The following is a 23902-nucleotide window of genomic DNA, read 5'->3' as shown; positions in this document are numbered from 1 at the left end:
TATATATTGTACATTGTGTTGTTGTTGTTCTGTAAATAACTATAGATATACTTAGTTATATACATATATAGAATAATTTTCGCTTAAGCATAAATCAATCTACTTTAAAGCCGCGACACGTTGTAATAAACAAAAGCTATAAGAGATACAAGTTACAAAATATTATATTATTGCTTTCATAAAATATGAAATGTAAAACCAAACCAAGACTCAGTTCGAACCAGCACCCTGCCTTTAACTTCGGCTCGTGAGGCTAAGGTTTCCTCTCGCTTTTTGTAAGCAATTTCTTAAAAACAATTGCCCGTTGTACCTGAAAATATTGCAAGCCACAAATATTTTCCCACACCAAAATATGTTTCGATAAACGCAAAAGTTGTTGCCAAAGTTATTTAAATTCCCCTTAACTCTAATTTAATATCCAACTAACCCATTTAAAAAAAGGCCTGTTTTGTTTTAGCTGTTTATTGAACAACTGTTTGGGTTTAAGGTTCGGTTAATGGTTAAAGATAAATTGAAATTTTGGACTGAACCCGATTCGTTTGAAGATCGGCTTGCAGTCGCTTTATATATATATATATATATAGAAAGTGTCTTATAGTTAGGATTATATAAATTGGATTAAACGCGCAGCTTGACAATCGCATTCTGAAGTATCTGAAACTCGGAGTTGATGTTGTTCATCAGATTGGAGATCTGCGGCTTGGAGTCCAGCACCTCGATGCTCTGCGTGTACGCATTGTAGCGCACGCCGAAGGGACGCGGTATGGAGTTGGCGAATTTGCTGCAAGGATACGCAAGGATAAGGGAAACCAATCGATGGAACTGCATTTGGCTGTTACTCACATGGTCTTCTCCTTGGCGCTCTCGAAGCTGTCGGCCACATAGTAAAGCGGCTGGAACTGCGTTATGGGATACTTGGTGATGCCAGTTTCCTCCGGCTCGAAGTCCTTGAGCTGCGGCTTGTCCGTCAGACAGTACTCCAACTCGCCGTAGGATGAGAGCAGGCCGGCGCCGAAGGCCTTCAGCTCGCCCTCCTGCCGACACAGGCCGTACTCCACGGTGAACCAGAAGATCTGCAAGAGCGTGACCGACCACAAGGATTAGAGGATCACAGCCGGGTTGGCTTAGCTTACCGTGGACAGCTTCTCAATGTAGTCGTCGGGTGCGCCCAGCGAGGCCAAGCCAATCTCCTGACTGAACTGAGCAAAGGCCGGATCGGCGAAGAGGGGCACATGCCCCATCAGCTCGTGGCATACATCCGGCTCCGGCGTGTACATGGGCTTGCTGGGATGCCTGATGTACTGGGTGGAATGGAAGACGCGGAACGCCAGGCCAGCCAGGAAATCGCGAGAGCTGAGCAGCCCAGCCACCGGGCGTAGGGTGAAGCCCGTGCAATCTGGCCAAGAAGACATTAAGATATATACTATATAGAAATCCAAGAGAGACTTACCCCTCAAGAAGTTGGAGACATCCTCCAGCTGTGGTATGTTATCCTCGCGGAAGCCGCAGTTGTCCACCAGCAGGGGAAAGACGTGATTGTATTCGCGGCAAGCGTGCGTCTTGTAGAGCTTGGTCAGATTGCGAAAGATGATGCCCCACGTTTCGGTCTCCTCCTTCGTATACTCCACATGCGGCAGCTGCTCCCCGTGCTTGTAATTGTAGGCAATGTCCGCAAAGTACTTGCGACGCTTGCGATACTCGGGATCTGTGAAGCCCGGATGGTCCGAGTCCAGCTCGGCGCCATAGCTCAAAATCTGATTGGCAAAGCGATCCAGATCGCGTATACGCCGTGGAAACCAGGGCACAGCCGTCGCATTGTCCTTGTAATCGCGCGAAATGATGTTGAAGTAGCTGCACTGCTCCTTCAGATCCTCGATGGCCTTGCCCAGGGCGCCGGACTTGCCGTCGCACTCCACGAAGAACTCGTAGCCGGGCACGCGCAGCGAGGAGCGCGACTCGATGTGCACCAGATTGATGTCGTGCTTCTTGAAGATGGTCAACGTGTTGGCCAAGGCGCCGCTGGCCAGCGACGAGTCCTTCGGCGAGAACAGCAGGCACGTGTTGCGCGCCTCCCGCATGTCCACGCCCTCCGCTATATACGCAGAGTCCTCCATGCGTGTTGGCTACAACAACAGCAACAACAAGAAGAACAACAACAATAGAAATAATGACTACATGTGCTTATCAATTTGTATGCCAATCTGTTTGCATAATAGCCAGACTATGGCTATCAGATAGGCATCGGCTGCGCCAAACGGCCCATCAATCAATCGGTTAATGTTCTATATAATAGGCTTGTTATTGCCATTGCCGCTCTGGCATTGCGAACAGATATTAACGTCATGGGATTTTTCTGCTTTGCTCAGATTACAAAGGTCGCTGCCAACGGCCCAAGACTTAACTCATATCGAAGGTCTTCGTCTAACCGCAATGCTCGATTGCAGGGCCATAGCCATGAATATTACCTAGAACTTGGTTCTTAAACTCAACCCTCCTCAACGGGTTTCGCTTGTGTCAAAATATTGGGTCGTACTGCCCGAAATGGCTAAGCTCTATAAACAACTCTCTCTCTCTCATTTTATTTTATATTAAAAGTCTCTGCTAATCAAAAAAAGGAATTAAACTATTAAGGAACTCTCTTTAAAAATTTTAAATATTCTTGTTTGTATTTTTACTGAAATTCTAAAGTTCATAAAAAAACACAACTCAAAAAAATAGGAAAGATTGTATGTCAGGTTTTTTTTATTTTAAGCATTTAGTATGTTTAAGTTCCATCTGTTAAAATATTACATACACTTTTTATACCCTGAAAAAAATTTATGTAACAGGCAGAGGGAAGCATGTCCGACCCCCTAAAGTATATATATTCCTGATCAGCATCAATAGCCGAGTCGATCAAGTTATCTCCGTCTGCCTGTCCGCAAGGATTTCAGGATCTATAAGAGCTTGAGACTTGAAATTTTGAACGTAGATCCAATTAGTGTCCGCGTAGTATGAGTTCGTTTCCGATAATCGATAATCATTTGCGATTAATCGATAAGACTCGATATTGAAATCCTGTTTTTAGAGCATATTTCTTGGGTTTTAAGAGCTAGAATCGGGAAACTTGTCGTTTAACTTCGCGAATAATATATCCAGGTTAAATATCTGTCACTTTATAGTTTTGCAAGAATGTCAAAATTATTATCTACAAATTTGTATAGAACTTTACTTATATTGACTAATTTATATTGTTTTTGCACTTTGGGTTAATTAGCTGTGTTTCATATTTAGTTTTTCACTTTCATTAGCAGGAACTGCATCCTGAACCAACCTTATCGAAGGAAACTTGACGCTGATACATTTTTGCCTCTATGTCTCGACTGTCTCACGGATGTTCTTCGAATGAAAAACTTTTCTTCAAATAAACAAAAACAAAATCAATGCGAACGCAACGCAGAACACACGATTTAAAACTGATTTGGTTTTTGTGCCATTCAGATGCTTTTATAGACTTTAGCCAGAGGCCCAGCTAGAGCTAAGTTAATCTCTGAGACAATAATATCAATAATAATAATAACAACACAACACAACCAAAACCGAGCACAGAGCCTACGTGAGTGGGGCGATCAGAGAACGGCATCCACACCGAACTCGGGGGTTATCAGCTGGCGTCTCTATATAGCTTCGGTTGGGCCGTGTACCAGAGTCGAACATACAAAAAGTCTATATGGGCATAAAGAGCATAATTCTTATCACTAACATGCGCCGCTTGTGGTCTTTCTTTATGTTAAATAGTTTAAATTGTGTGCAAAAAAAAAAGAAAAAACATATTGAAAATAGCTACGAAATAATCAAAATTCGAATGACAGGTTCTAGCCAAACGGGTTCAACGGCATTTCAGGGCAATTATTGGAGGTAAATAAAGTTTTATAGACGGCATTTAAAGCAGTGCAAAGCCTTCTAAAACACAGCTAAACGACTATCAAAATATTGTTTTGATTAAGTCGGCAACCTGTCTTGAGTTCTCAGCAAGTGGCACGCAGTTGCTTATCAAGTAGTCGACAACAACAACAACAACTGCTAATAGTACAAATGCTGACCCGTCCATTTGCCCACCAACTGACAAATGTGCAAAATCAGCTTTCATTCAAACAATGAGACCCCTTTTAAGCGAATCTCTGAGTGTGGATCTTGATTTGTGGAACGCTTCTGCAACACTCGGCTTGGAGCTGCCCCACATGTTTGCCTCATGTTGGAATTTTTTTGGGCCGAATATTTTATTCCGATGCTTGTCTCCGAATCAAATCTGATTTGTAAGCATATATGTGATGCTAGGAAAAAATATATATATATACATTTATTTTATATTTTATTATACTATATTATTGACACGAAATTGCAAATTGCGCACATCTTAGAATTGAACTATACTAATTAATTATTATTATTTATTTCTTATCATTATTATTGAGCATCATTACTATTAAACAATTGCCCCTTGCACTGAAAATATTGCATTCTTCACATATTTTCATATACAAAACGCGGGCTAAATTTGATCTGTACCCAAACTTGGCATCTATCAAAAATGCTTAGATAAATGCAATAGTTGGGACCAAAGTTATTTATACTTTGCGGCTGGATCACCCTCAAAAAGATTTTTGAACTATTTTGATTAGGTTTGGTTTAAAAATCCACAATTAATTTCAGATATTGAAATGTGTTTGAATAATTAATACGCAATTTAATTTTTATAGACCTTTTTTTATATTATTTTTTAAAATGCTTTTTTCAGCTTTTTATGGCTACTCCCCCTCGTACTCTCCCATATTCTCTTGTCGAGATAATGCAGCACTGCAATACCTGTGTTTTTTTTTTTCACTTGCGAGTCGCTTGCTTTTGTTCCCAAAAATAAAACTGATGCAATAAGCCAAGAAAATTACGACAAACAAATTCTATTGTAATCAAATCTGTAAGTTATGTAGCGCGCGAGTTGTAGACATCTTAATAAATAGTAAAAATTATTGTTTAAGTTTACAGCTTCATAATATAATCTCAATATACAAAGTGTTTGTCCTGACTGACTGATTGAATGAATGACAGACTGACTGACACACTGACTGACTGCATAAACAGTTGTTTGTTACGTATTTTCAAATATCTCTGTAAAATTTAGCTTAAGACGCGGAGTTCATGTTAGTACAGCTAGATTTAACGGGAGGGAACTGGTTGAAAAAGTTAATTTTAAAGCTTAAAGCCAAGCATATACATATGTATGTGTATATATGCATGTATGTGTGTTTGTATGTATAAATGTACATATATATGCGTGTATGTATGTATGTATGCTTGCATGTATGCGTGTGTGCATGTATGCTTACAAATGCGTACTTACGTACTTAACTTAGCGCTGCTGGGAAAATTTAAAAGCAACGTATTTTTCTCTACTGCCCTACTACTCGATTCTCATAAATTCAAGTAAGCCTTGCAGATTTCATGCCTTAATTTAAAGTGAACCGCGTGTGTGTGTGTGGTGTTGGTAGTCTAGTTAGCTTTCCGTTTGTTTGCTTGTGCCTTTGTATGTATGTATGTATGTATGTATGAATATATGTATGAATGTTTGTATATATGTATGTTTGTATGTATGTATGTATGTGTGTATGTATGTATGTATGTGTGTATGTATGTATGTATGTATGTATGTGTGTATGTATGTGTGTATGTATGTATGTATGTGCGTATGTATGTATGTATATATGAATGTATGTATGTATGTATGTATGTATGTATGTATGTATGTATGTATGTATGTGTATGTATGTGTATGTATGTATGTGTGTATGTACGTATGTATTATTATGGATGTATTCTATGTGCATGCGTGTATGTCTGTTTGTTTGTAAAAAACGTATTCTCAACTTTCCTTCACCGCGATTCTCATGAATTCAAGTAGGTCTCATAGGCTTCACTTCAAGAGGAGGGGGCGTCGGCTGCGGCTTTCATAGGAGTCTTAAGCAAAGGAGGAGGCGGCGGCTTTAATATTAGAGGGCCCGGCAACTTAAGCAAAGGATGAGGCGAACTCAACTATGGTGAAGGCAGTGGCTATGGCTTTGGTAGTGTCCATCGAAAAACTGGTACGTATAATAAACATAACATATAACTTATATGCATGAATTTAATTATGTGTCTTTGTTGAGTTGAGCTGAACATGGACAGGAAGCATATTTAAAAATATTGCTCTACTATGCGATTCTCACTAATTCAAGTAATAATCATTTTCTCTGTTTTTCTGTTCTTTCAGCGATGTGTTTATATAAAATTTCATCTCCCGGCTACTGATAGATGTCGATTAAATAATCGTGCGTGTGAACTTACAGGTGAGTACGCAATTACAAATATATATTTATCTCTAGTAATTTTAATTAAAATCAATAAAAACATCGCCAGTAAATTTCATTAAAATATTTATTTAAATTACGCATAAGAGATATCCAAAAATAATTCGCATAAAAAAGGTATCAAAAATTCATGTAGTTTTACAAATGTTCTTTACAAAAAATAAATCATTATTAAGAAATTATTTATTATAAATTATAAATAATTAGAAATTATTATATTGACGCCAGAGCGAGGTGAGGAGACCGCGTTTCGGATGCGCCTGTGTCGACGTTTGTGAGCGCACGTTCTTCAGAGTGCAGCCCACGGGCAGATTGACCTAGATACAGATAGAGATACAATTAGTTGCAGTTAAAGATACATATATACAGATACAGATGCAAATGGGTTTAAGCTTTATGCATGCCAAACCGTCGCTGGATTTCTCGCATTACAGTTAGTAGATGCTTTGGCTTTGGGTGCGATCTTGGCGAGACGCCGCTTGATGCAGCTGCTCTGAACCGTGGCTGTGGGAACTTACGGATTGGCTGGCGGTCACTTTGACCGGCTGCTTGCCGGGACAAACCACATATGACTCGTGGCCAGCAAAGAGGCTGCTGTGCGTGGCCTGAGTGAGTGCAGCGGGGGCAGAGGACAGGTCCGGGTAGCTAATCTCGGCATGGCTGGGAGCAGGTGTGGGTTCAGCGGCTAGATGGGTAAAAGTATAAATATTGATATAAATAAAGCATAAAAATGGTATAGGTATTGGTATAGGCATAAATACATGTGTTAATATGGCGTTTAAGTTAACAAATAGGTATAAAAATGGGCTAGGTATTGGTATAAATTTATGTATGAATGTATATATTATTATGTAGGTTTAAATATAGGTATTACTTTATGTATAAACAAAGGTAAAAATATTGAGTTATATATAGGCATAAATAAAAATGTAAATGCCTTGCGTATGGGTACAACTATAGAAAACAACTATAGAATAAAGGTATAAATATAGGTATAAATACATGGAAACGAATTGGTATAGATAAAGTATGGGCTCGGCTGTCTACTCACCCTTGACATGTATTTGGAAGCTGCATTGCTGGGTCAAGCCATCCGTGGTGGTGGCTTCATATTTGATGTCATGATCCCCCCGACCGAACAGTGCGCCAGGGAACTGTGGATATATGCCAGAAATAAGCTGGTTCTAAGAGTTTTGAAAGCCCACTTGCTCTACTTACAGATGATTTGTAGATCTTCAAGAGTTTGCCCTCGAAGCGCGGCTCTTCCCAGACAACGGAGCGCAGATTTTGATTCTCCTTCAAATGCACCTCAAAGGAGGGCGGACAGTAGCGGGATGAGGAAGAGCCCAGATCTATGCGAGAGTTTTCGGATGATCTTGGCGATTGTGTCTCCTCAATTGGGTTGACAGCGGGTCGCTCAGCAATCAGGCTCTCGGAACGTCTCAATGTAGGCGATGCATCAAAGAGGCTGGCAAAAGGTTTCGGAGCTGCTCCGAACTGTGGAAGGGAAGCGGATCGAAAGTCTGGAAGTGGCGCAGGTCTAAATGCTGGCGTTGCAGCTGGTCTGAAAACGGGAAAAGATGCGTAAGAGCTGGGAGCCGGTGCCTGCTTGATGGTGATGATGGTCTGGCAGCCAACGGTCTGCGATGTCGCCGGATCGTGGGCCCTGTAGACGATCTTATGCGTGCCCGCGGGCAGATGACCCTGCAGCTGCTTGGCCCAAGCCGGAAAGGCAACCACATGACGATAGTCCAGATTCGTAGCTGGACGCTGGAGTATGACATGGGCCTTGCTCTGATGCGGATTCAGCAGGATGACCACGTTCTCCGGGCACCTGATGTACGGCCGGTTAACTGGAAGCTGGACGGGCACCTGCTGCCGGCGCACCTGTTGAACGGATGACTGTTGTCTAAATGGCTGCTGCTGCCAGGGTGCCTGGACACGGGTCTCTGTATGCAATTGATTGCTCAAGAAGTTCGAGGCGAATGGCTTGCACTCCAGCACGCTGCCCAGGGACCAGCCGTTCATGCAGGTGGTCAGCATGCCGCCAACGGGCACAAAGCCCATGTTGCACTGCAGGTGGCAGATGGATCCAAAGCTGGAGGCGCCCCGGGTGCAGCTGGCGGGCGAGATGACGCCATTGCGCGGCGCCGGCAACGCCGGACAACCGGCCTGGGCGGGCGCAGAGCGTGAGCTGCCCGCTGTCATCCAGCGACGTGGCTGGGAAATGGCTGTGGGAGCAAAGAGGCATGGACAGATTAAAGGAACAGCGACATGGGTTTAATCCTGCGGATACTCACGCACACACTTGTTCTCCTGTCCCTCCCAGTTGCCGGAGGCACCGCAGCTTCTGATCTCGGAGCCGAGCAGCTGGTAGCCGGGATTGCAGCGCACCTTGCAGCGCGTATTGTAGAAGAGTTTGCGTTTGTGGCGATACCTGTTGCAGTGCGCCTGTCCATTGGCCGGCGCCTGGAAGCGCGCACACTGATCTCTCACCTGGAAGCCCGGCAATGCGGGCAATGCGGGCAAGCCTGTCGCAACAATTGGCGGCGTCAAGGGTCTCAGTGTTGGCAATGGGCGCACGGGCATCACGGGCGGAGCTGCCGGAGCAACTGGCGCCAGGGGAACTGGAGGTGGCAGGGCCAGCGCCACCCTGGGCTCAATGGCAGGCACATCGTAGCAGCTGCGCTCATCGAAGGACAATCTCTTGCCCGCCGCGCACTCGCACTTGAAGCTGCCGGGTACATTGACGCAGCTGCCCTCGCAGCCGGCCTGGTTCACGGCGCACTCGTCCACATCCTGGCAGTCGCGCGAATTGGCGGCCAGCTGGTAGCCAGCCGGGCAGCCGCACTTGTAGGAGCCGCGCGCATTCAGGCACTCGTGCGAGCAGCCGCCGTTGTTCACACGGCACTCGTCGATGTCCACGCAGGTGCCGTCGGCGCCGAGCAGCAGGCCCGTGGCGCATTCGATGGGCTCGCAGCCCTGGTCGGTGTGGCGCGCGCCCGGCGGACAGCCGACCAGGGCGGGGCGACAGCTGCGCTCGTCCTCCTGCAGCAGATAGCCGAGCGGACAGCCGCACTCGTAGCTGCCCGGCTTGTTGATGCACTCGTGGGTGCAGCCGCCGGAGAGCAGACCGGCGCACTCGTCCACATCCTGGCAGCTGTGCCCGTCGGCGGCCAGCTCGTAGCCCCTGTCGCAGGCGCAAGCATGCGAACCTAGAAGATTAATGCAAATGCTGCTGCAATTACCAAAATCCAGAGTGCACTCATCGATGTCCAAGCAGCCAAAGCCATCGGCCGCCAGCCGATAGCCCTCGGCACAGGCGCAAGCAAAGCCGCCCGGCTGATTCAGGCAGAGCTGCGCGCACCGCCCGTTGCCCACCAGGCACTCGTCCTCATCCTGACAGCGGCGCCCATCGGCAGCCAGGCCAAAGCCCAGCGGGCAGGCGCACTGAAAGCTGCCCGCCAGATTGATGCAGTAATGCGAGCAGTTGCCATTGGACATCGAGCACTCGTCAATGTCCAAGCAAGCGAGCGAAGCAGAGGATGATGGCGATGACAATGATAATGATGCTGATGATGATGCTGATGATGAGATGCCCAAAGCGTAGCCTGGCTCGCAGAGGCAGGTGTAGGAGCCATTGAGATTCTCGCAGCGCTGACCCGGCTCGCAGGAGTAGCTATTGGTGGCGCACTCGTCTATGTCGAAGCAATAGTTGCTGTGCCCCGCCAGCTGCAGCGGCTCGTAGCCGGCGGCGCACACACACTCATACGCACCTGGCAGATTGCGGCAGAGCTGCTGGCAGCCGCCGTTGTTCACCTGACACTCGTCGACGTCGTCGCAGCTCTTGTTGTCGGCGCTCAGCAGGTAGCCCTTGCTGCAGTTGCAGGCGCCGGCCTCGGCGCTCAGGCAGAGCTGCTCGCAGCCATTGTTGTTGGCCGCACAGGGATCGGGCGCCACGCAGGTGTGTCCATCCGGCTCCTGCAGCGACATGCCACGCGGGCACAGGCACTGATAGCCGCCGGCGGTATTGAAGCAATCGTGACTGCACTTGTGCGTGCCCATGGCGCACTCGTCCAGATCCTGGCAGCTGAACACCTCGCTGGCATAGCCGGGCGGGCAGAGGCAGCTGAAGGTGCTGTTGTCCTCGCTGGGCAGGCAGCTGCCCGGGCGACAGCGCTCGTGGCCCTGCTCCCGGCTGCACACCGACTCCAGCACCACGCAGCTGTGCAGATCCTCGTCCAGCTTGTAGCCGGCGGGGCAGATGCACTCATAGCCGCCATTGAGCAGATTCTCGCACTGGTGGGCGCAGCGCAGGCGATTCAATTGCGGATTGTCCAGGTCCTCGCAGCTGTCGGGCACACAGCTGCTCTGATCCTCGGCGTGCATGTGATAGCCCTCGCGGCAGCTGCAGCGATAGGAGCCGATCGTATTCTCGCACTGCTGCTGGCAGACGCGATGCGGCACATGTTCCGCATCCTCGTTGTCCTCCACGACGATTTCGCACTCGTTGATGTCCTGGCACTCGCCGCCATCCGGCGCGAGCGCAAAGCCCGGATTGCAGCTGGGCTGCACGGCAGCAGGCTCTACAGCCGGCTCCACAGCTGGCTCCACACTCGACTCGACCTCAGACTTGGGTTCGGCTGCATTGCCCTGCGCCGTTTCCTGGGACACGACGTCGGCATCCTCTTTGGTATCCAAGGGTATCACACAGCGATAGGAACCGGGCGTATTCTCACAGCCGTAGGCGCACTCGTCGGCCAGCTCCGGCTTGGCGCACTCATCAATATCTGCGGATTAGAGAAATCCAATTAGCCAGTTCCCATTTGGAGCAGCTTATGCAGCCAGGACTCACCCACGCAGCTGTTGCCAGTGGAGGCATCGATCTGGTAGCCCTTTTCGCAGGCGCACTCGTGGCTGCCGGGCAGATTGTTGCAGATCTGGGAGCAGCCGCCGTTCGACTCCTGGCACTCATCAATGTCTGAAATGGAATAAGTTCAGCTTTTCGATTGGAGCTAGCTGTGGGCACCTACCAAGACAGCTGGCATAGTCCTGCGGATCCAGGGTGTAGCCCTCGTTGCAGCTGCACTTGAGACGCGGCTCATTCTCGCCGGGGAACAGGAGACGCTCGCACTTGTGGGCGCAGCCGCCGCGATCCTCGCCGCAGCTCTCGTCCAGCAGACGTGGCGAATATGGATCCTTTGTGGGCTCCACAACAATATTGATGTCGGTGACAGCAGCTGCCGGCACACCCTCCGTTGCGACTTCCAGCTCTGGCTGCTGCTCCGGTTGTGACTCGGACTCATTCACGTGCACCACAACTTCTGGTTCCGCATCCTCTGGACTCAGTTCTGGCACCACCTCGGGCTCCACTGCAGGCTCCACAGCTGCCTCGGACTCGGGATTAATGGCCAGCTCGGGCTGTGTCTCAACTTGTGGCTCCAGCAACTCCACCTCCGTCTCCGGCTCCTCCTTCTCGACTGGCGGCGGGGGTGGTGGTGGCGCCACAGGCTCCACAGGCTCCACACTCTCACCTAGTTGTGAATCGCTTTCCAGTTCCTCGGCTGCCTCGCCCTCAATCGTTTCGTACTCGTCGTAGTCGTCATCGTTGTCCTCGTCGTCGTCCCCCTCTGGATATTCGACGCGCGGCAAGCAGGCGGGCAGCTCACCCACCCACTGGCTGGCGCTGCAGTAGAGCGCCTGCACCTGGATCCGCTCAAAGTCGTAGTTCTCGTTGCAGGCATAGTAGGCCACCAGGAAGATCTTGTCGCCCCGACGACGTCGCTCGTATTTGGCGACAATGCCATGGCTGATCTCGGGCGCCTGCACCTTGGACTGAATGCAGCTCAGGTCCAGCTGCTGGGCCAGCTCGAGGGCCACGTTCGGCTCCTCGGGAATGGACAGCATCTTCTTCTTGCGCTCGTTGTGATGCGTGCTCACTGTGCCAAACATTCATATATATCATGAGCTCATCCTGCAACTAATTAACCTTCGCTCCACTTACCCTTGCCCTTGCTCTTGCTCTCGATGCAGCTGGGCGGCTCGCCCTGCCATTCCTCGCTGTCCACATTGCAGAGCAGCTCGTTGGGACCCTTCAGCGCATACCCTGCCGCACATTTGTAGACGGCAATGTTGACTTGGCCCCTCTCGAACAGCACGGCCCGAGCATGATCCACGGGCGGCGGTGTCTTACAGTCCTCGTAGACGGCGTGCGTTACTGCAACACGAAAGCTTGTTAATGTCTTAAATATTATAAATTGTATGCCATATACTTGAAACTGGGTTAAAGAAGGCATATTGGTTTTGGCAGAAAGAGGCTACTCCTGACTTAACAAAATATATATAAATTGCCATGTCCATCTGTTTGTCTGTCCGTCTCTTTGTTAGAATCTCTCAGACTATTAAAGCTAGAGACTTTTAATTCGAAACCTAGTTTCTCTTCACGCAAATCAATTTCATTTCAAATCAGCGATAATGCTAAATCGAAAAGAATCGATTTTAAGAATAAGATTTTTGACCATATTTTAGATCTAATTAAATCTAGAGAATCCAAATATTGTCCTTAATTTCTCTTTAGTTTTTTTTTTTAGTTTTCGGTTTCTTCTTCACGTTTCCCCCGAAATAGAAGATCAAGCGCATTTTTGGAGATATAGCTTTAATCTTTTGCATATACAGACTTGTGAATAATATATTTAGGCAGTGCAAAAATTCAGAAAGATCTGTAAGTCTCTGGGTGCAGGGTATCTTCTAGTCGGGCATGCTCGACTAGATCACTCTTATGGTGAATATCATTACCATTATTTAAGCTCGATCCCAAGTACACTAATAAAACGGCTATCTCCAAAATGGTTTGAAGCCTTACTTTAGAGCATAACTCTCTGGGTACAGGGAATCTTCTAGTCGGGCATGCTCGACTAGATCACTCTTATGGATAATATCATTAACATTATTAAAGATCGATCCCTCAGCCTGGTTCTGCAAGTGAACTAATAAAACGGCTATCTCCAAAATGGTTTTATAGTCTTCTTTTATAGAACATTACGAAGAGCTCTGTTAAATCGTTGCTAAAACAATATTTATTGTCATGATGTTTATTTTTATCTTTTCGGAAATTTACGAGCAGTATCTATGTTTATAGTTTGTAAATTCTGGCCGGTAATTAAGTGGACTCTTTATAGGGCTGCGCTGGGGCGTGGGGGACTGTCATAATGCTAAAGATGTGCCAGAGACAAACTGGCCATGATTCATCAATATGCTGATCTAGATCTGACGTACACTCTACACATATAACATATATAGGACGTTGTCATAAAAAGTGCATATATAAAACTGTATCTTACTCATAGATATTATAGCAAATGGTTTTTATGGCACATCTGGATATGTTTATGGGCCATTAGAAAAGGTTACAAGTTTTGGTTGGCATAATATTTAAAAATACCCCAAAAGACATATATATTTATTAGTTCCCGTTGAGAAGTGTGAACCGTAGCACTTCAATCTGTAGAAAACTATGAGACTGTCATATTTTATATCTTTATGATATATATTTCCCATTTCCCAACTTTGGGCCGCCCACTTACCTCCGGAAAATGAAATGCAGCCCAGCACACACAAAACAAAATGTGCTGGCAACATTTTGATGCCTTATAATAATCTTTATATTGGTTCGAAACTATTTCTTATCCACCTTTACACGTTCGAATTTCTTTTCTTATTTTTTTTTTTTTGCTTCTTTTAAAAATAACAAGCCATTAATTAATTTCAGTTTTCAGAACATTTTGTGAAGACGAGAGCTGGCTGAAAATATAGATGTGTATAGATAGATGGTATTAAAATCCATTAAGATTAAGGCGGCTTTATAAATAGCACGAAAGGCCCCAACAGGCCGCACAGCACTTCATCTGCACATATATATGTGTATATATTATAATAGGAAAAACTATTTTCACATTTGTCCACGCGAAAGCAATACTCCACATCATTCACATCAGCCGCATGCAAAACTTTATGGAAACTATAAATCAAAGCCACGCAATCCGATTGGAACATCACAGATATATCAATTTATACACATATATACATATATATATATATGACTTTATATGCAGCCTGCACTTGAGGTCACGCGTAGGATATCAAATTGTGAAACTATCTGCAAGGATTTGGTTATAAGAAAACGCACCGTTCCCGACGAGCGCCAAGGCAAGACTGAGGCCAGACAAGTAGCGCCCGTCAGCTCATCGGAAGGGAACCAAGAAATTTGTCTCCAAAAAGATATATTTATGCTGATCTTTCATGTCTATCATAAAGCAAATTAGCGCGAGAGTCGCGCACAAGTGTCGCCGCCCGCAGGGAGATTGGGAGCACAACAAAACGGCCTATTTTTAAGATGCCTATATGAACATCATCATCATCATCATCATCATCATTATGATCATCTGAAGGTATTCTCATTAGCATTCACAATGATCATTTCGAATGCTTGAGAAATTGATGAGTTCTCGCTGTGGCCCACTGCCAAGGAGCGTGTCAAAGTTGCTCGCAATGAACTTGATGACAATGCAGCTCAGTGAATGCAATGAATACTCGGAATTTAATAGGTAATGCTCTTCAAAAGGCAGCTAGGTTAGGTTGTCGAAAGTACTCAAGAGTACCGAAGAGATAATCGCCTAAGGAACAGGGGAAACATTTAACTATAATCAAATAAAAATTAAATGTAGATGCCATATTAATCTAGAGGATAAACATTACTATTCATGGTATTCCTTATGATAGATGCCTATAAAACTTTGAATTCATCATGGAGATGCCAAGTTTATCTAGAAAAACAGTTGGAACATTTAACTATAATCAATTTATATGTAGATGCCCTATTAATCTTGAGGATAAACATTACTATTCATGGTATTCCTTATGATAGATGCCTATAAAACTTTGAATTCATCATGGAGATGCCAAGTTTATTTAGAGAAACAGTTGAAACATTTAATTGTATTTAAATAAAAATTAAATGTAGATGCCATATTAATCTAGAGGATAAACATTACGATTCATGGTATTCCTTATGATAAATGCCTATAAAACTTTGAATTCATCATGGAGATGCCAAGTTTATCTAGAGAAACAGTTGAAACATTTAATTGTATTTAAATCAAAATAAAATGTAGATGCCATATTAATCTTGAGGATAAACATTACTATTCATGGTATTCCTTATGATAGATGCCTATAAAACTTTGAATTCATCATGGAGATGCCAAGTTTATCTAGAGAAACAGTTGAAACATTTAATTGTATTTAAATCAAAATAAAATGTAGATGCCATAATCTTGAGGATAAACATTACTATTCATGGTATTCCTTATGATAAATGCCTATAAAACTTTGAATTCACCATGGAGATGCCAAGTTTATCTAGAGAAACAGTTGAAACTTTAAATTGTATTTAAATCAAAATAAAATGTAGATGCCATATTAATCTTGTGGATAAACATTACTATTCATGGTATTCCTTATGATAGGTGCCTATAAAACATTGAATTCAATTCATTTTATTCAAATGAAAATGAAATGTAGATGTTAAGTTTATCTAGTAGATAAGCCGTAATATTCATGGTATTCCCCATAAATTAAAATAAAATGTTGATGACAAATTAAACTAGAGGATACACTCAAATCTTGATGATATACCTAATGATAAACGTATAAAAGACATCGAACACATTTAATTTTATTCAAACGAAAATAAGATGCCAAGTTTATCTAGAGGATAGGCCGAAATATTTATGGCATTCCTCAGAAATGAAAATGAAAAGTATTTGACAATTCAAACTGGAAGATAAAACTTTATCTTAATGGCATTCTCTATGATAAACGATTTAAAAGACTTTGAAGAACTTTAATATTTTTCGTTTTTAATCATAATGTTAATCATAATCAATATTTATATTTTAATTTTTAATATTAATATCTTATAAGCATGATTTCAAATGCTTAACTGACTCTTGAAAAAACACACACAACTCATTCTATTGTACTCATAGCCGGACAACGTGAATACAACAACCACCCGGAAAGAACTACAAGAGCACTCCAAATAGAATCTCAATTCGATTCGGCTGACTAATAAATATTAATGAGTTGTTGTCTAGTCAAGCGAGAAAACGTCATTTGATTATCGAATTTTATGGTTAATCTAGTAACAAGAGTTGATTTGTTGGGGTCATCAGACCAAAATTTAAACAAATGCCACATTATTGTATATTAATAATTATTATTTTTAGCTATATTTGGATGTAACTGGCAGTTGCTGTTCTTAATATAAATAATATCCATGTGCTGCCAGTAGATAGATATATGTATGACAGCTTTTGCGGCACAATCAAGTTATGATTTCGAATGGATGACATGAGTTATATAAGGTAGTTATTAGTGGGTTGCTACTACATGCTAAATATATATATATATATATATATGCTATATGATAATATCAGCCTTCTTCTGGATGAGTGTGAGCACGAGTTCACAAGTGGCGCGCCTTCAGGCTGCCATCCTCGTTGTGGGTGCGTATGTATTCCAAGGAGCGCAGAATGTAGCTGGGCGTCGGCGGCGGCTGTGGCAGATGTCTGCCGACCACATGGAAGCCCAGCTCGTCGGCTATGTAGCGCGTCTCGATGGGCACACCCTCCGGCGAGGTATAGCTAAATATGCCAATCGTTTCCAGTGCGCTGCCCGCGGCCTGCACATCGATGCCATTGCTCGTCCTGAAGGCGAACTTGAAGACGCCCTCCTCGTCCAGCGGCGAGACGCGATAATCCGTAATCTGTGCATCCCGTTCACTGGCCTCCCCCACCAGGCGACGAATGCGTCGAATGCGCACCAGTCGCCCGTCCAGCTGGCCACAAAGCAGCGCCAGGCACAACCAGGTGATCAGCTAGATTCAAAACAAGAAACGAGAGACGAGAGACGAACATTTTGATCAGCAACATGTTTCGATTTGGGTCGCGGAAAGCACAAGGTCGTGGGGCTTACAAAATTGCGCATATTTGTCGAGAGCACCAAAAACACTTTTTTATAACTATAAATTATAACTCTTGTTTATATAATAATCAATCGATTTAATGTTCGTTCCGAACTCGCCGCGAGCTCCGCGAGGTTCAAAGTTAGCCAACGTACTGCGGGTCGAGCGCGTGTTGCCAACTTTATATTTATACGAACAGTGTGAGAAAAACGGCGGCCCAAAGCGAAATCGATGAAAAACCAATAAACAAACATAATCAAAATGTCAATAGTATCTCAGTTAGCCGTTTTAGTCGTTTGGCTCTCGGCCAGCTTCACGCTTGATAACAACAGGCCGAAACGCTTGGCCCACGATGGCCATTCATCCATTTCCGTTTAAGCCGCGCTAATAGCCATAATTTTGTTTGTTAACACAATATTTATGTTGTATTCGCTGACTGCATTTTATGCGATTTCCAGAGTTCTTGGTTCCGAAACCAATTTGGTCAATTTATGAATATAAGTATAAAACGGAATTCGTAATCGTTTGTATCGTATCTGTGTTATTGTTTAGGCCAATAAACTAAGCAATCATTTTATTGGCCAACCAGTTTGTGTAATAAACAATATTAGTTTTTAACAATAGAATTCCCGACGCTTTGGTTCACAGGTCGAGCCAACTTCCTGCCCCCTCTGCTTCAATTTAATAAATAAATTTAAATAAATTACATTTTTAAAAGATAAACTAATTTCTTATTTTCAATCGCCCGTTGTACTGAAAATATTGTCAAGCCATAAATATTTTCACATACAAAACGCGGGCTAAATTTGATCTGTACCCAAAAATTGTCATCTATCAAATATGTTTGGATAAATGCAAATATTGGGTTTTTATTTATGTTTATATTTTGGGGCTGGGACTGGCCTAAAAGTTTTTGATTTTGAATTATAATATTTGGTTCAAGATTCGCTTCATCTGGTTTTAATGGGAGCATAGTAAAAAAAAATATATATATATTTTGGAATTCCGGTTTGCAGCCTTGACAGCGATTAATTATGGTAACATAATATCCCTTAGTTGGGAGCTTTTGACTTAATTCCTACTTCGTTGATATGTAAATGTTGCGAATTAAATGGAAAATCAATTTGCAAAAAGATAACATGAATATTTACTAAGTTTATGACCCACAAACTTGATTTATCTGAGGCTTATCTTTAAATTAATGTTAAGCCAGATTTGCTTGGTACTCGCAGGGTTCGTATTTGTACAAAAGGTCAGAATTTCGGATTTGTAACTTACGCTCGACTATTTCCTTTTATTGGATCCCCGTTTGAGGCACCTGCTGCAGCCATCCATCATTTATGCTGTGCTTAGTTACATTTTTCCATCTTGAGGCCGTGTCCAGCGTCTAGAATTCAGTCCAATTAGCAAGTGTCTATTAATTTGCACACATAAATTTGGGCTTATATAGCGCCAATACGGAAGCTGTAGATCGCCCATAAAAATCATATCTTTTGAGAGACGCCACATTCCACTTATGAATACCATTAAAATTATCAAAACAGATAAAAAACTAAAACACATGCACAGAAATATGCCACATAAAAATTTGAGAAAAAAAAGAACATTAAATACATTTGATTAGAAAACTTTAAAGCGAATTTCTGGCCGTTTCTCAGTTCCGTATCGAGATGATAATTATCTTGTTAGCCGGAGTTCTAAAGCGCTTCAAAGCCAATCAACGACTGATTCTAGTGAAATATATTGAAAGATGCTTTGGCTGGTTTTTTTTTTATTTGTTCGGTTTTCAATGCCCGTGGCATAAATTTTCCCTGGCCAAAACGGGAGGTGTGAGCAGCTGCGAGTTATGCAAATCAATTAAAGAACTGAAACCGAAAGCTGCCCCATAAATATATGCATACATTTAATAAATACATATATATTTTTTGTGCTGTCAGCTTTGAGACGAGCAGCAAAAGTGTCGACACACACAGTCGAGTTGTCGGTCCAACTATATTTCGAGTTTTTCGTGTTTCGTATTTGTAGTTCATCAAATTCTGAGGCTAAGATGTGATTAAGCTAATAGTATTAACAATAATGCCCGTGAAGCAATTCGTGCTTAGATCTTGAGGCAATCAACTGCAGTTTTTAAGCCTAAAAAATTTGACATCATTTTTGTTCACAACAATCAAGCTGATTTCTTTCAATCTCTTGGCTTGTCTTTTTTTCAGTTTTTGTATTTTCCTTCAAGACAATGCGAATGTCACAGCTCTTTCATAAATTTGCTGATTGATGCGCTGATTGATTTTTAACGCCTTGAGCGCTGCGCTGCGTGTGGGAACTGGATATGGAACAGATTGATAATGGGTGTGGTTCAAGTCGTGCAAGGTCTAGGTCGGCATACCTCTGCTTGGCTGCACAGTGTTGCAAGAGCTGCACGAATACAGTAGCACCCGCTCGTGACGGACAGTTCAAAGAGTGTGCCGCCACGCATAGATACCCATTAATTTGGCGCATCGTTATATTTATTCCACCCGAAACCAGTTTAATCCATCTTAGCTGACAATTGTTAAATAAAATCGACCATATATTCGATTCGTATCAATTTGCCAATACTTGAACTTCATTAGACCGCGACACAATCTCCGTGTTTGGCATAATTATAATGCCCGAGAGCCGAAATCGAATGCTCAAATACGTGCCAATAAATCGCCGTGACGAATAAAATAAATATGTACGTACCTTTAGCATTTCGCTTGCATGTTCTTAATTTGAAATCTCAATTTGAGATACATTTCGTAATACGTGAAACTCTGATAGACCAAATTATCACATTATACTTCCCGTTTTTTTTAATCGCACTGTGCGCAATTACATGAATTGTTGGCCAAGTGGTTTGGCAAATTAAATTCATTTTCAAAGTCACTTTTAATGCATATATTAAAAGCGGCTTTCATTGAAGTGGCCAGCTGCTGAATTTGACGCGTTTTTCATGCGCTTTGTACCACTGTGCGCCACACCTGCAAGCGCTTCACACTCGAATGCCATAACACAGACAGGTCCGAATTTGGCTATCAAATATTTCAACCTTATCAAATACTAGACATATATACTAATGGATTGTATTGGCTCTGGCCAGCTATATATCAAGTAGCTCGTATATTTTCTAAAAAGACTTCTGTCTTCATCTCTGGAGAGTTTTATTAATTTTGTTGAATTTATACTTAGAACCGCCCGCTAACAATGTGTTAGAACTGAGTCTTCAAATTCCGGTGCGCTCGGCGAGAGAGAATCGCTTAATTTTAATATCGAAAGCTTCTTTTTGCATTTGCCAAATGCTATTTTGACAGTTCCAAATTAACTTTCAAGCCCAACGGATCGCGTCGCACTCGCCGCAGCCTTCGAAGCGAACGCATTGAGATCAACGCCCCTTCCCCCAGCCAGCCAGACAGACAGACAGATCGTCAGAGACAGCCACATATATCGCATATATACAGGGTATTTAGAGCGTACGATGTATTCGCGTCATCAGAGTCGGAGTCGCATGTCTTCCAAGGTATGTGCTTCGTTTTCATATACAGATTGCCCTTGCTTATGAATCCAGCCTCGTCTGATCCAGCTCCAGCTCCGGCTCCGGCTGCTACTCTCGCTGCTGCTGCTGCTGCTGCCAATGGGAACCGCAGGTCCTGCCGCGCCGGCTCACACCATCTACTATCGCAATCAGCCGCCCGATGCGGCCGGACACTACGACTTTGAGTTCCAGACCTCGAATGGCATCACCACAAAGGCGGCGGGCAACGAGAATGGCGCCGTGGGCGTGGTCCAGTATGTATCGCTGGAGGGTCTGCCCGTTACCTTCACGTATGTGGCCGATGACAATGGCTATCAGCCCAGCGGTGACCATGCCCCAAAGCATCTGGGGCGCCAGCTGGAGTACATCCGGACGCATCCGGCGGTGGATGAGGCGCAATCGAGACGTTGGTAAAGCTCAATTTGGGCTCTTAAATATGTATTTATATATGTACATATATCTGTGTGTATATGTCTAGCTAAATTGTCAATTAAATGACTGTCGTCGTTTGGATTAAGCAGTCATTATTTTATTGATCTTTTTGTAACAGTACAATTTAAATTTGAACGCTTGTTGTTATTAAATGCAAATGCGATTGAATTCCATGTTCAAAAAAAAAAACAACAAAAGCTGCTCGTTGCCCGTTTTGTTTGTCCATGCCAAAATTTTTGATAAATATACTAACTGAAAACAAAATTAAATATCTACTATTAATTATATTAAATGCCAATGCCAATGGCAACCAGATTTGAACCCGGGCTAGCCCGAGAAAATGCATAAGCTGGAACTCTTTCATTCTTTTATTAGCCCAAAGTATGCTCTAGTCGGGTGTGCCCGGCACTCAGACACCCTGCTCTCTATATTAGCGACGCAAATCGTTTTTGTATTTTTTAATATTCGTATTTAAATTAAAATTAAGATTTGCGCATCTAACGGCATGTCTGCCCATGAACATATATACTTTATAGAGGCGGGCTTTTATGCATTATTCAGAGTACACGTTTTGACCATGTTTAAAGGGGTATGACAACCTGTTGTCAAGCACTTTATACAGTTAAGAAGTGTCCAAATTTTAAAACATTTTGAAATTAAGATATGACGAAAAAGTTCATAAATAACCCAGTGATATATCTAAAGTAATTAGAAGAGTTTATTTTTTCTTTTATTATTTTATATTAAATTTGTAATTTTTGACATTTGAAATAAAAGCTTTGTTTCGATCAAAATGCGATCAAATATAAACGAAATGCCGAAAAAAACACGTCAATTTAATCAAAATTTCTCATAATCTGTTTCGTTATTTATTCTAAATAGTTTTTTAAATTTATTTTACATTCATTTTATTAGCATCATCATTTTTTGATTTCAATTACTTTTAATTTCGACATTTAATTATAAAGAGCATAAAAATATTTAAAAAAAAATACTGTGCAAATTTAGAGTTTAATCAGAATTTTATTTTCTCAAAAATTTATGCATTCAAAATACTCTTAATTTGGAACACTTTTATGGAAACCTCTTAATTGATTGATTTATATTTATGTATACAAAAAGTGTGGGTAAAAAAAAACTGATAATGGGCTATCATTTATCAATCGGGCAAGTGGAAATATTTACATCTTTAGTGCGGTTAGTTTAGAACGACTTTCGAATCGTTTACCAAAATTGGATGGCATTCGTTTACATTGTGATCGTTTAATTGAGGCCGTTGCATAATATTGACCGACTCTTCAAGCTGGAGATTATGTAGCCCGACGAATAGACCAAATAGCCGTCAAATGTTGCTTTTAATGTGACCGACACGTCGAGCCGACCAGCAACCAGCAAAAGGCCAACAAAATGTTGTTGATGCAACTCAAAGAGTAATCCCACTAAGCCGCGTCCTTGGCTGGAGTCTATTTAGTTAACCCGAATCCATGGCGTGGTCCGAGTGGAGATTCTGTATGGAATATAATGTTGACAGCTGCACATTAAATGCATTAATTAAACATTTTATAAGATATTTATAAATTATTCATGACGCTTCTTGTTGAAATATATGTATAATATCTTACTTTGTGGCTAAACAATGTTATCTTCGATTAAAAATAGGTAACTCAACGACAGCTTAAACTGTCTAAATAGACATTTATTTCACAAATTGCCTCGGTCTATTTGGCTGACTAGGAGTTACCCTGGAAACGAAAGAACTAGAACTTATGTATGTATATCTAGGTGTATCTAGCTCTTAGCTCAGATATATTTAAATGTTATTCTAGGTATGATACTTGATATATCTTCCTTAGCTCGCATAAGGCAAGCTCGGCTCAGCTGGTTATGCTGCTCAGGAATATATATATGGTATGTACATATGCTTAAGTTGATCAAAGATGCACAAGTCTCACTTCCCTTTTTGTAACTACATACAGTAGGTACAGGGTATTAAAGTATCCATCAAGTCGTTTCGCTTTGGCATGCAGGTAGCCAAGTGCATTATTTGAGATTAAGACTTAATTGCCAAAACAAGCACATATATTTAATGTCCAGAACAAGGTAATAAAAATGCCCTAATGAGTTGGAAGATTACTCAAATTTAGCTTCAATGCCAACTCCAACAATATTTATAAACAAAGGCAAATTAAAGGAATTAAACGTAAGCACAGACATCTAAAATAATAAATATAAAAATTCCACTAGTTGCGCAATTAATGTTCGCAATGTTCGCCCAAACAAAAAGAGTATTCGCTTATCATAGTCAAATTCCCATATCGATTTCAGGTATATGCGATACCTTCCCCCGCCGCCTCCCCAACAAGATATTTGCACACCAAAATGAGTTCAATGTACGTAACGAGTATTTCTTTGAATTGTTTACAAACTACAACTTATTGCGATCTATCTACAGATATATATATATATATATATATATTTATGGCTCTGCTGTTGCCTTATCTACATCTACATGCAAAT

The 23902-nt window shown here is 42.6% G+C and overlaps 5 protein-coding genes across 5 annotated transcripts; 1 reads left to right on the top strand and 4 right to left on the bottom strand.

The window, feature by feature from the left end:
* Nucleotides 1-446: 446 nt before the first annotated feature.
* On the bottom strand, nucleotides 447-3471 carry Hn (phenylalanine-4-hydroxylase). Its single transcript, XM_064692044.1, has 5 exons — nucleotides 3314-3471; nucleotides 1451-2123; nucleotides 1134-1396; nucleotides 844-1073; nucleotides 447-781 (listed from the first exon to the last, which is right to left on the bottom strand). The coding sequence occupies exons 1-5, from the start codon at nucleotides 3341-3343 to the stop codon at nucleotides 619-621; spliced, it is 1359 nt and encodes a 452-aa protein (XP_064548114.1). The 5' UTR covers nucleotides 3344-3471; the 3' UTR covers nucleotides 447-618.
* A 2958-nt stretch (nucleotides 3472-6429) lies between these two features.
* Nucleotides 6430-14688, bottom strand: LOC135435164 (uncharacterized). The gene is made up of 12 exons (XM_064692065.1): nucleotides 14566-14688; nucleotides 13964-14180; nucleotides 12385-12597; nucleotides 11862-12319; nucleotides 11414-11741; nucleotides 11236-11361; nucleotides 10157-11170; nucleotides 8681-9595; nucleotides 7599-8611; nucleotides 7432-7534; nucleotides 6899-7065; nucleotides 6430-6697 (listed from the first exon to the last, which is right to left on the bottom strand). Exons 2-12 carry the CDS (start codon nucleotides 14016-14018, stop codon nucleotides 6584-6586), a joined length of 4506 nt encoding a protein of 1501 aa, XP_064548135.1. The 5' UTR covers nucleotides 14019-14180; nucleotides 14566-14688; the 3' UTR covers nucleotides 6430-6583.
* Nucleotides 9633-10139, bottom strand: LOC135435144 (fibulin-5; the record flags this gene model as incomplete). The annotated part of the gene is made up of 1 exon (XM_064692042.1): nucleotides 9633-10139. A coding segment is annotated over one exon (507 nt), but the record flags the coding sequence as incomplete, so codon positions are not given.
* A 2178-nt stretch (nucleotides 14689-16866) lies between the features above and the next one.
* Cpr78Cb (Cuticular protein 78Cb) lies at nucleotides 16867-17545 on the bottom strand. The gene is made up of 2 exons (XM_064692063.1): nucleotides 17415-17545; nucleotides 16867-17316 (listed from the first exon to the last, which is right to left on the bottom strand). The coding sequence occupies exons 1-2, from the start codon at nucleotides 17424-17426 to the stop codon at nucleotides 16906-16908; spliced, it is 423 nt and encodes a 140-aa protein (XP_064548133.1). The 5' UTR covers nucleotides 17427-17545; the 3' UTR covers nucleotides 16867-16905.
* A 3079-nt stretch (nucleotides 17546-20624) lies between these two features.
* Nucleotides 20625-21423, top strand: Cpr78Ca (Cuticular protein 78Ca). The gene is made up of 2 exons (XM_064692096.1): nucleotides 20625-20938; nucleotides 20987-21423. The coding sequence occupies exons 1-2, from the start codon at nucleotides 20897-20899 to the stop codon at nucleotides 21365-21367; spliced, it is 423 nt and encodes a 140-aa protein (XP_064548166.1). The 5' UTR covers nucleotides 20625-20896; the 3' UTR covers nucleotides 21368-21423.
* The last annotated feature ends 2479 nt before the right edge of the window (nucleotides 21424-23902 follow it).

This window comes from Drosophila montana, unplaced genomic scaffold (genome assembly GCF_035044405.1).
Source record: "Drosophila montana isolate Dmon_TW-CO22-7 unplaced genomic scaffold, ASM3504440v1 contig_3526_1, whole genome shotgun sequence".
NCBI classification, from domain to species: Eukaryota; Metazoa; Arthropoda; class Insecta; order Diptera; family Drosophilidae; genus Drosophila; species Drosophila montana.
Note: the sequence above shows the minus strand (reverse complement) of the source record. Positions and strands in the feature narration are given on the sequence as shown.

Excerpts from the sequence above, each read along its gene's own strand:
- Hn (XM_064692044.1), bottom strand. The coding sequence starts at position 3,343 with ATGTATCAGCGTCAAGTTTCCTTCGATAAG. Across the intron at positions 2,124-3,313 it reads GTCAAGTTTCCTTCGATAAG|CCAACACGCATGGAGGACTC; the intron begins GTTGGTTCAGGA and ends CTGTTGTTGTAG. Across the intron at positions 782-843 it reads AGCGCCAAGGAGAAGACCAT|CAAATTCGCCAACTCCATAC; the intron begins GTGAGTAACAGC and ends GTATCCTTGCAG.
- LOC135435164 (XM_064692065.1), bottom strand. The coding sequence starts at position 14,018 with ATGTTGCCAGCACATTTTGTTTTGTGTGTGCTGGGCTGCATTTCATTT. Across the intron at positions 11,742-11,861 it reads CACCACCACCCCCGCCGCCA|GTGGTGCCAGAACTGAGTCC; the intron begins GTCGAGAAGGAG and ends GTGGAGCCCGAG. Across the intron at positions 11,171-11,235 it reads CACTGGCAACAGCTGCGTGG|ATATTGATGAGTGCGCCAAG; the intron begins GTGAGTCCTGGC and ends TCTAATCCGCAG.
- Cpr78Ca (XM_064692096.1), top strand. The coding sequence starts at position 20,897 with ATGTATTCGCGTCATCAGAGTCGGAGTCGCATGTCTTCCAAG. Across the intron at positions 20,939-20,986 it reads GGAGTCGCATGTCTTCCAAG|CCTCGTCTGATCCAGCTCCA; the intron begins GTATGTGCTTCG and ends TTATGAATCCAG.